The following is a 12018-nucleotide window of genomic DNA, read 5'->3' as shown; positions in this document are numbered from 1 at the left end:
TTTACTGCAGCCTAATCAGAATAATCAAATCATGGTAGATTATATCGGAAGCAAACCCACCAGCCAATTAGACTAACCTTTCGGGCACACTTATTTTGTCTCTATTAAAATACTCTCTCTCATTTCTTTCACCTACAACTACCCTTCAAAATTTGATTGTCTACCTTAGTTCAGTAAACTCCACTGTCGATTTAGGGCCTTTTAGTTTGCACCTTTTAACTAGTTTATTTGCTTATTTCGAGTTTGAATCCGAATGCAATTGGGCCCATTTTCACCTTATAAGGCCTTAATAGATATTTTCTTCAAAATTCAATTAATGTACCAAGAGATGAAAAACTTATTTAAAAGCCATTTTTTTTAGCTTTTTTTTTTTTTTTCCTTTCCCCTAGTGAAGAGTAAAAAATGGCATTTTAGATATCTCAAACATCGTGTGCGCTTTACTTACCTTTAACTAGACAGGGAAAAAAGCTTAATATTAACAATATTAACGTGCCATAGCATAACGATTGTAATATTTTTGGGCGACATTCCTTATTAATGTAAAATGGTGACAATTATCCAAATAAGTGACTCCATTTATTTCGATATTTCCTACTGCTACTACTTTCAAAACCCATCATCTGGAAAGGGAAAAACTCACTTCCAAAATTTACACACTGAAAAGATCAAAATAAGAAAAGAATTTTAAAGTCGTTGTGTTCAAAATCATTTTAACATTTTAACACACCCCCCTCTCAAATTGTCAAAGATGACGGCGATGGGCGCCATTTTTCTTTTTCTTGGTTAAACGGGAAAAACATGCATTAATAAAGTTTACGAGTACACAGTACAGGTGTATTTAACACCACGAGGTCCACGAGCATCGTCTGGTAATGGAATAAAATAAACTCGTTTGGTGAAGTTTGGTTATTTGGTAAATTCTACTCAAGGATAGAATCTAAGACAAAATAAAAAATAAAAAATCATAGAATTTGCATCGATAATTTATTTAACGAGGAAAATTCAACCTTCCAAAATAAAAGAATTACATGTTTATATGATAGTTCCTTTGTCTAAACCATGGTTCACAGATCAAGTAATCGAACCAGTTTTTTTTTTTTGCCCCCCATCCATATTGGACTTTATATATTTATAACCAAGTTGGACAATATTATCATGCTAAATTTGCATTTAATAGAAAAACCGAAGAAAAATACATGAGTGAAGATTCGTCGCGACTTCTTATAGAACAGAAATCACAGATTGAATTTTTATGGATTTCGAAAATAATTATGTCAACTTTTACTAATAGTACGATATAGAGAGTGACATTATATTTTTTAAAATTTTTCTAAAAGGTAAAAAAAAAGAAGAAGAGGAGAGAATACAGTGTAGTATACAGAAATACTCCTACATAATACGTACTCAGTATATTTTGTGTAATCAGATATAAAGGGAAATGCTATGGTGTCCACCCGCTATTTGGGGACACTATAATTTTTGGCATAACCGACTATTACAAGCATAACCAAAACCAGTGATATATATAACCAAAACCTTACAAAAGCATAACCCTAAAAATTTCCAAAAATTCTGGGGATTTTGAGGATTATGTCTTTGTAAGGCCTTGGTTATACATATCACTGGTCTTGGTTATGCTTGTAATGATCGGTTATGTCAAAAATTACGGTGTCCCCAAATTGACCGGGGACACCATAGCATCGTCTAGACATAAATGCGTCTGTAGGCTTTTCCTTATTTTTTTGGGGGTTTGATGGCTAAAATATCCGATTCATCATTCAGCTTACGTACACTTCAATTAGTAGATTCACAAGAAATTACGATACATTTTTATGGCCTGACCCCAAAAATCGAATCCTGATCGATCACGTAGAGAGCAAACTTAGTCTAAGTTTCTCCTATAAAATTTGTCTATAGCTTGTTTCCACTTAATAGACTTTTTAGTTGATGTATCTGAGAAGAATAATTTGTCTCAAAAATCGCACTCCTTTCATCCTAATTTAATTTTCACTTTTGGGAGTTTGTGCCACTTTTCAATTTATTATATTTTGTAATTTATAATGTTCCTAATTTAATTTTCACTTTTGGGAATTTGTGTCACTTTTCAATTTATTATATTTTGTAATTTATAATGTTTTATGTGATTTTAAAAATATTGTATTATAGAAAAAAAATTGAGATTTATTAAACAAGATTCATATTGAAGATAAAATGCATTACTAATTTAAAAATATAACTAATTTTCTATCCGATTAAAATAGAACGAAGGACAAGTAAATTAGGACTGATGGAGTAATTGTGCGAATTCTTAGGTCGTTTAACCCGTTTAGATAGGATCTGGGGATCCTGTAGGACAAGGCTCGGATTTTAATTCGAACAATAGACAACTCGGATTAATAGGAGTTCGGATTAAACCCGAGCCGTCGTTGCTAAAATGAACGACTGGATCGGCCACTCTACACGCCCTGCAGTGCCGGCCGAACTGCAGGAATCCCCAGTCTGTTTAGACACAGAAAACCTATAGGTACTGATAAAAAACGTAGGAAAATTGTACCGACAACTGTGCCGGGCCGTCTCCAGCAACCGGACGACCGATCCGAGTCGTCCAAAAATAAAATAAAAAACCGAGGTGACCTACGTGGGAATCAACGGCATCTGATGTGTGTAGGGTGCTTGATCTAAACATCCTATTTTTCGTGTATATACATACATCGGATGCCGTTGATTCCTTCGTAAGACCCCTCATTTTTTAAAAAAATTTTTTTTAGACGGTTCGGATCCAACGTCCGGTAGCCAGATACGACCCGACGCGTCCGTCGGTACGATTTCCTAACATTTCGGTTAGTAGTGATAGCAGGGCTCGTTTAGATAAGGCGCACGAAATAAATAAGGATAAATAAACCTCCACATTGATAAAAAGTAACCATGGTTTAGTTAACTTGCGCCCAAACTGTATATGGGGTTGCGTTAACCTACCCCCCACCTCCCCACCCCACGCCTCACCAGTCACCACTTCACATCCATCCGTCTCTGCCCGTTAATAGCACGACAAAAGCCACCCCACTCCCCTATTTTATTTATTAAAAAAACACGAACAACTTTGTGCTAACGCTTTTGACAAACGCCGTCAACCCCTAAACCGTCGTAATCTCATACGCGTGCGTGAACGTAAACGGTAATATTCCAAACTACTGTACTTAAATTTGCGAGCTTGATGATATAGAACCAAGGAAAGACGGAGCGCGCAGATGAGTCCGGGCGGTCACCTTTTCATGTCTTGAATTTTTGTTATAATTAAGTTTCTATCTAAAAAAAGTAAAATTCACACATGTTCACCCGCCCAATATCATTTTGAAGAATTCAATACTTGCCCGGCCAATAATTTAGGGAAAATCATATTATTACGTTTTTAGTAATATTTTGATCAAACATATATAGTAGGAGTGGTAGTATTTTTACAACTTATATTGGTAAAATTAATATTGTCTTCCATATGTTGGAATTCTTTTTAATATTTGCCAATTGAATCATAAAATTATGCGATCGTTTTTATTTATTTTGAGAACGTAGATTGAGTATTGAGAATGAATGAAAGAGAAGAATCAAACTAGAGGCATTGTGGGGATGTTTGGCCGCCTGAATCATGCATGCGTTGTAAAAATTTTCATCCTGTGTGTTTGGAAGTCAATTTTTGTATTCAATCATGCATGCGTCGTAAAGTTTTTCCTCCTGTGTGTTTGGAAGTCAATTTTTGTATTCATTCTGTCAAAATGGACCACTAGAGAATTAGAGAATTCAAAATTCAAAAATTAAATCTAGAATTGCCTTTTAAATTCTTAACACAAATTTTAAAATTATTTTCATTTAAATATCTATTCTTCATGTTATTGTACAAATTCAATATATATATCCTGGTCAGTTTACGCGCATCTCAACTAATTTCGGGGCCCTGAAAATAACAACCGTGCTGCGTGCATAACCCCCAATGGGCCCAAAGTGTGACCAAAGTTTGGGCCAACTTGCGGATACCTTGACTTATTCTGGAATCCTTAAGGTAGCGATCGGGTATAACCCCCAATAACCTCAAAGTGCGTGAGTGAAAAATGTAACTTCATGGAAGAACACTTTTATTACAACAATATTTATTAGAATCTTATCATAAATTCATCATCCATGATAATCTTAAAAAGTACTACACCCTATAGATAGATGCTACATACACTACGCCAAACCACTACATTTTTTTAGAGTCCATTTAGAATTTCACAAAAATACAAAAAAATATCCAAAAATTTTAAAATAATGTCTTATGAGGCTCTGTAAAAAATCAGTTTTAACGGATATCGGTAAATATTATTTTTGGATTGGTCTGTCCGAAACTGCGTAGTGGAGCATTTTCGCTCTTATAAATCTAAAAATAATACTTACCGACACCCATTAGATTATGGATATTTTTTTTATTTTTTGTGAAACTCAAAATGAACCCCATAAAAAATGTTGTGCATGGTGTAGTGATTTAACGTAGAGTAGCTAGAGTTATTGCTTCCAAAATTCCAACGTCAACGGAAATCAAACAGCCGTTCCTACCTCTCCCGCTTTATTAATGTCCCCAACACAACACTGTCGCTTTTTCCGTGGCCTGTTGCCTCGTCCACCCCCTCTTGCCGGTAAAAAGCTGCTCAATCACCGCCAATAGCAGGTCGCTAACTCGGGTTACAATTTAACCCTGGTTGAATACTAGTAGGAGTAATCGCCAAAGCTGTTTCGACCCTTTTTGACCCCACTCTGGTTAACCGAAGCCGAAGGGTCTCTCTCTCCTCTCTCTCTCTCTCTCTCTCCTCACCAGTCGACGCAGAAAGGACTCGGGTACAATTTGTTTTCTGTCTGCTTGCCCACACCCACACCCAATCCCAATCACTTCTAGAGAGAAACAGAAGGATAAAGAGAGAGAGAGAGATTGTTTTGTGTCTCATATACTACTCACTTCTGCTGCGGTTTAGAGAGAGAAAAGTGTGGAGACATAGAGAGAGAGAGGAGGCACTCGTTGGATCAAAGCGAGTTTGTTACGAATTGAGTTGTAAAGGTAGAGAGAGAAAGTTTTCTTTTTCTTTTTTTTTGTTTGTTGGAGTTGGGGTTTTTCATTGTGTTTGTTGAGAATCAGTTTGTTTTGGGGGATACGGATGAGAGATCTGCGCTGAATGGCTTCTTCAGAGGTGTCGTTCAGAGGCAACGCGCGGGGGGAGAGCTTCTCTTCTGCGTACTGCGACCAGAGCGACGGCGTCAGAGCTTCCATGGCCGCTCCCGAGGCCTCCGGCGCCGGGAAAGGTAATTCCGGCGATTTTCCCGTATTCCGGCGAGTTTTCTGACGTGGCTGTGGTTTTGCTTTTTTTTTTTTTTTTACTTGTGCTGTTTGATGCAGTGGATCCAGAAACCGCGCTCTACACGGAGCTCTGGCACGCGTGCGCTGGTCCGCTCGTGACCGTGCCTCGCGAGAACGAGCGCGTGTTCTATTTTCCCCAAGGGCACATCGAGCAGGTCTAGATTCCTGATAATTTCTCGCAATTTCTCCGGTTTTTTACAAATTTTTTTTGCTTTGAAATTGTCGCAAAATATGTAGATATTTGTGTACTCCCTCTGTACCAATTTGTTTGTATAATTTCACTATTTCGGACCTCCCAAAAGATTGGATGTATTATTCGACTGATAATGCTTTTTATATGCGATATGGATCTTGTTTGACAAATCTAACTTAGTTCTATTGGACAGAAATTTCAAAACTGTACGGAACATTATAAATATTATAAATTGTAAGATACAGACGATTTTGTAAGCTGCATGTTTGTCGAAATTGGAGAAACAAATTGGGACGGATGGAATATATATGTTGTATGTATGCGTGTGTAGTTTGTCTTGAGAGTTCTGTAATGAATTGAAGCAGTAAGAGAAAATTTATTTCCTTACATGATTAACAACGTGGTTGGTCCGTTTAATTAAGAAGGGTTTACAGATTTTGTTGCTATTTCTGTACATGGGTTTGGTTAAAATTGGATCTTAAGAATGATGGCTTGTGTTGGTGTTTGATTAGGTAGAGGCATCTACTAATCAGGTGTCGGATCAAGAGATGCCGGTGTATAATCTACCATCGAAGATCCTTTGCCGTGTGATCAACGTCCAATTGAAGGTCATATCCATGAATACCACATTTATCATGAGCATTTTGGACTTATATCTGGTTCTAAGTACACTGGAAGTTCTTTTCTGATTCCCCCCCCCCCTCATTTGTGTAGGCTGAAGACACGGACGAAGTGTTTGCGCAAGTGACTCTGCTTCCCCTAAAAGTAAGTTTTGCTTCGATTGTGTTAACATAGACATGGAATTGTAACCTAACTGTGCAAAGTTGTTAATGGCAGGAAGATGAGTGTGACACAGAGAAGGAACCCGTGCCATCTCCACAGTCGCGGTTTCATGTTCATTCCTTCTGTAAGACCCTAACTGCCTCAGATACCAGCACTCATGGTGGATTTTCGGTGCTAAGACGGCATGCTGATGAATGCCTTCCCCAGCTAGTTAGGGTTCAGCACTCTAAACTTGTCAATTCACATTCTCTGTGTTAAAAAAAATACTTGTCCCGTCACATTCACTTGTTTTGTGGAAATTAGATTCTCAAATTTGTTTGCTATTTTACAGGACATGTCACGCCAGCCTCCTACTCAGGAGTTAGTGGCTAAGGATCTGCATGGGAGTGAATGGCGTTTCAGGCATATCTTTCGGGGTAATTACTGAGATATTGTTTAACATATTATATACTTATTGGAACAGTTCAACCGCATTTTATGCGAGAGGATAATGTTTTGTTGCACATCTTGATATGAGGGGCGATGTCAATGTCAATGATATATGGACACAGTCTTGGACAACATTTGACTATTTTCATGGATAGGAATGGTGTATCTGGTATATCTTTGAGGATAATTGCTGAGATATTGTTTAGTGTATTACTATATCCTTATTGGAACACTTAAACCACATTGAGGAAAAACTATTCATTGCTCTTGGAGCAAAGCCACGTGTCACTCCAACTTTGTTGTGATCGGTAAATACTCCGGGACCCACAACTTTTGTGTTGGTAAGTTAGGGAACAAAATAACATGTGGTGTGTTGTGATTGATGAGGACCATTGCTCCAACAGTACTCAATATCCTCTTTTTCACATTGAGACGTATAATGTATTGCAGTCATCTACTAATGAAGGTCCTCTTTTGTTAGAGGGATTTGTATGCCAATGAAAGTACCAAACAGACTTCACAGCCCTCGACTTTGGGGACGTAAATATTGTGTACTGCTTGTCCCCGGTGTGAGTGAAGTTCATGTCGGAACAATTGGGGACCAGAAATGGTGTCCTAGTAAAGAATATGGCTACAATTCATCGAGTTTACTCTGTGTATTGGTACGAGTTTAGGCAGTGTATTATGTTGTTATAGGCTTTCGTGGTTATCAGATGGATTGGGAGTTTGTAGAGTTGCACTTAATATTGCAGTCTGAGCCAGATTGACTGCTGGTAGCATTTTGTCAGTGTTATGACTGCCTTCAAATGCAGCATCACAATTGAGAAGTGCTGACTTAAATTCTTTTTACCATAACTATTGACTGAGTGGTGGTTTCTGCATAGTTATATCCTACCCGGGTAGACAGCTCTATGTTTACTCTTATTTGGTGATGTACTTTTTTTCTCCTTCAAGAAATTGGTGATGTATTAAGACATAATTTGCATTACCTTCGGGTGTTTTTTTTTTTTGGTCTACTTTGGATTTTAGTGCCTGCAGTTTGATTTACATGATTTTGGGATGCCAGGTCAACCACGCAGGCACCTGCTTCAAAGTGGTTGGAGTGTCTTTGTAAGCTCTAAAAGGCTTGTTGCTGGCGATGCTTTTATATTTCTAAGGTTGGTAGTATTCCATTGTCTTCATGCCTTTCGCTTCTTGTTCTTGCTACTCTTTGTTGACATGTGAAAGGACTGTAACTCGGACTTTCAGAGGCGAGAATGGGGAGCTTCGAGTTGGAGTAAGACGTGCAATGAGGCAGCAGGGTAATATCCCATCATCCGTCATATCCAGCCAAAGCATGCATCTTGGAGTCCTTGCAACAGCTTGGCATGCGTACACAACAGGAACAATTTTCTCAGTCTATTACAAGCCAAGGTTAGTCTTTTATGTGCTTCTGTTTATAGCAACAATGCATTTGTTGAAGGAAAACTAGGTGGATGGTTCATGATATGAGTTTTGGCTGAGGATGAAGAAGATCTTAACAATGCATTGTGTATCAAGTAACGTGGGTTTTGGACTGTGATAACATCTTTATATGTTTGTATTGAGAGATCTGCCGTTTAGGTCAATCCTTAGTTTTATGGAAGAAGACAATTTAATTACTCAGATCACCTGCAAAACAAGTGAATGATAACGAATGTGGGAACACCTGCATTTCGTGTAATTATCTAAAGCTACTCAAATTTTTATTACAGGACGAGTCCTGCTGAGTTTATTGTTCCATATAGTCAATACATGGAGTCTGTCAAGAATAATCATTCTATAGGGATGAGGTTCAAAATGCGATTTGAAGGTGAAGAAGCTCCAGAACAAAGGTACAGTGCTTTTTGTTATTTAATCATAGATTGATACAGTTCCCTTGTTATGTTCTGAACAATAGGAAGTTTTGGATTTTTTTTCATGTGTGAACTGGGATTTGGTGTTCTTTTGTACATCACATTCAGTCATTTGATTTACTGCTTTGAAGGTTTACTGGAACCATTGTCGGTATTGAAGATTATGATACCAAAAGGTGGCCAGAATCTAAATGGAGGTGCCTAAAGGTAGTACTTTCTTTTCGGTAAATTAGTTGATGTTATTTAGAAGGCTATAAAGCTTTATTTATGTTTCTTGGGTTTGAAGGTACGGTGGGATGAAACTTCTAACATACCCCGTCCAGAGAGAGTGTCGCCTTGGAAAATAGAACCTGCCTTGACTCCACCTGCCCTCAATCCCCTTCCAGTGCCCAGACTAAAGAGGCCTCGATCAAATTTGGTGCCTTCTTCTCCAGATTCCTCTGTTCTTACAAGGGAAGGTATGGCCCCAACCTAATTTGGTGCTTTCACAAGTACACTTTCTAGAGGGAAAATAAGGATTATGTATCTTGGGCTGTTTTTGTTTTTAATTAGGTTCATCTAAGGTCATAAACCCTTTGCAATCCAGTGGATATACAAGGGTCTTGCAAGGTCAAGAATTGTCGACCTTGAGAGGCACCTTGGCAGAGAGCAACGAATCAGATTCTACTGAAAAGCAAGTCGTATGGCCATCTCCAATGGATGATGATAAAGTCTTAGTTTCTGCTTCACATGGATATGGATCAGAAAAGTGGCCTGAATCAACATTCACAGATCTACTGTCTGGTTTTGGGACCCAATCTAACTCCCATGAGTTTTGTACAACTTCAGTTGACCAATCTCCAGCTTCTATCAACTCTATGAAACTCAATTTACCACATCAGGAGGGAAAGTTCAGTTTTTCAGCAACAAATTGGTCCGTAATGCCTTCAGGCCTCTCACTCAACTTAGAATCTACCATGAAAGCACCCGTGCAAGGCAGTACTATACCATATCAATCCCGTGATACAAGATATGGTGGTTTTGGTGAGTACGCCATGCTTAATGGTCAAAAATCTGAGTATCCTCATGGAAATTGGTTAATGCCTCCACCGCTCCCATCCTATCTTCAGATGCCTAGACCTGTTCTGGTACAACAGCATGATGCTGTGAAGCCTAATGATGGAAATTGCAAGCTCTTTGGCATACATCTTAACCCTAATCCTGTTATAGTGGGGCCAGCTATGTTAAATAATATTGCCAATCTTAGCCCAAACTCTCAGCAGCCCCGAGCTACTGAATCAGATCAAAGTTCTGAACAAATGAAGTGCACAAAAGGGCCAGACCACCCAATTCCCATCAGTGAGCAGGAGAAAGCAACCCAACCGTATCAAGCGATTATCAAGGATGGCCAGGGGAAAGTCCATGGTGGTTCAACTAGGAGTTGTACCAAGGTTCGTGCTTATCTGTCTGCTCACTGGGTAGTCATTACTTTAGATGCCCACTTACCTATCCTTGAAGTTGTCAATGAATTTGCTTGGATAAATGGTGTTTGATTTCAGGTTCATAAGCAGGGGATTGCCCTTGGTAGGTCTGTGGACCTTACCAAGTTCAACAACTACGAGGAACTGATTGCTGAATTGGATCGCTTGTTCGATTGTAATGGTGAATTGAAGTCTCGGAACAAGAATTGGATGGTCGTATATACTGATGATGAGGGTGATATGATGCTTGTTGGGGATGATCCATGGGCGTAAGGACTCTTGTTTACCCTTTCTATCTACAAGAAAATGGCTTGATTGTTATTCTCATCTTCCTTCATATTTGAGTCATTCAGATACATCCTTGCTTGTCGTTCATGTAGTTATTGACTGGTTCGCTACTTTTCTCTGAAACAGGGAGTTCTGTGGCATGGTTCGCAAGATCTTTATCTATACGAGGGAAGAGGTCCAGCGGATGAACCCAAAGACTCTGAATTCAAGGAGTGAAGAAAATTCATTAGTCGGCGAAGGCATGGACGAAAAAGAAATGAAAAATCTGCAGCCTTCTTCGGTTTCTAGTCCTGAGAAATGTTAGGTCCGCCTTAATTACCGAGATGGTTCTGCTGAGTTGCGTCCCTTGAGCATTTTGGCAGACAATCTCTAGCTAAAAATAGATAAGTGCAATTTTGGACATGGTTTGGAACTAAAGTCGTCGTATGTCATCTCATTATTAGAGAGTATAGGAAGGTATGCCTATTTTTAGTGAGGCAGTCGTTGTCTTGCATTTCTAAACCTTTCCAGTCTTTGTACAGAGCCTACAACTTCTGCATGTAATTAAGTTTGTTGGTCTGAATTGTTGCAGAAATCAATGCAATATGTTGTTCTTGGTCTTATAGATGTTATGAAATTCACACGTTAGGTGTTTTGTACTTAGCCCATGTTTGTTTGGCCGGATATTAGTTAGTAACCGAGAAAATCGCATGTTTGGTGTTTGGGAAAAACTTTTATTATGTCCAGATTAAGTGTCAATTGGATTTAATTTCTCACAAACGATGAGTTATGTTGTACCAGAGGTATTGGTAGAGCATAGTATCGCTAACCTCATCACTCTCGGTATCAGTTCGAGTAGTTTACGTATCTTACAGTAACATCGGATTTGAGCTGATTCGGATTCTGATTCGGGATCGAATCAGAATATCATGAATCTCATCACTATCGGTATCAGTTCGATTACTACTTTACATATCTTAACAGTACCATGTGGTTTATATCTCTGTAAACGAGGAGTTGATACCTTTGTTGATAATCTAGGAAGGCATTTTGGGGTAGCATAAATTCTTTGAAGGTGTGACACAAGATAACTGTTAAGTTCTTTGATGTCAGAGAACCAACTCTCAAGCGTGGAGGACTGGGTTACGACCTTTCAGCGAATCACCGTGTCAAAGGCGTTGCCATGTTGAACTTTGAACCTTTACCTCTTCCTGCAAAGTTACTAGATCACTAGAAAAGATGTTACTTTTCGAAAATAAAATAGTACTCTATAAAATATTTTCACACCGATTTGAAAGATTTAATTGAGATTTTTAATTTCAGCAAAGAAATATCAAATATTATAAAAAGTACTTTATTTTTTTTTATTCAAAAATCATACGTCTTTTTTCGTAGTGGACTAAAGTTTGCGCGATGGAGGAGTCTAGGGAGGGAATTTTCGACACTATACGAGAACCCAACACGAATCTGACATAAAGTTAGCGGGTTAGGGTTAGATATTTCTGACATGGAACACGAATATGACATGACTCTATAACACGAAAAGCTAAACACGTCGGGTTAGGATTGAGAGAATTCTGACACGAATACGAGATGACACGACACAAAAAACGACACAGCGCGGGGTGAGAA

At 38.5% G+C, this 12018-nt stretch overlaps 1 protein-coding gene across 1 annotated transcript; it reads left to right on the top strand.

The window, feature by feature from the left end:
* The first annotated feature begins 4779 nt into the window (after positions 1 to 4779).
* LOC131335240 (auxin response factor 2B) lies at positions 4780 to 11009 on the top strand. The gene is made up of 14 exons (XM_058370506.1): positions 4780 to 5325; positions 5420 to 5535; positions 6086 to 6181; positions 6288 to 6338; positions 6411 to 6566; positions 6688 to 6772; positions 7852 to 7942; positions 8034 to 8198; positions 8519 to 8638; positions 8791 to 8866; positions 8946 to 9117; positions 9212 to 10089; positions 10198 to 10388; positions 10534 to 11009. Exons 1-14 carry the CDS (start codon positions 5199 to 5201, stop codon positions 10709 to 10711), a joined length of 2502 nt encoding a protein of 833 aa, XP_058226489.1. The 5' UTR covers positions 4780 to 5198; the 3' UTR covers positions 10712 to 11009.
* Positions 11010 to 12018: the final 1009 nt, after the last annotated feature.

The sequence above is a fragment of the Rhododendron vialii genome, chromosome 8a (assembly GCF_030253575.1).
Source record: "Rhododendron vialii isolate Sample 1 chromosome 8a, ASM3025357v1".
Lineage (NCBI taxonomy): Eukaryota > Viridiplantae > Streptophyta > Magnoliopsida > Ericales > Ericaceae > Rhododendron > Rhododendron vialii.
The sequence above is the reverse complement of the archived record's forward strand: the minus strand, read 5'-3'. Positions and strand labels throughout refer to the sequence as shown.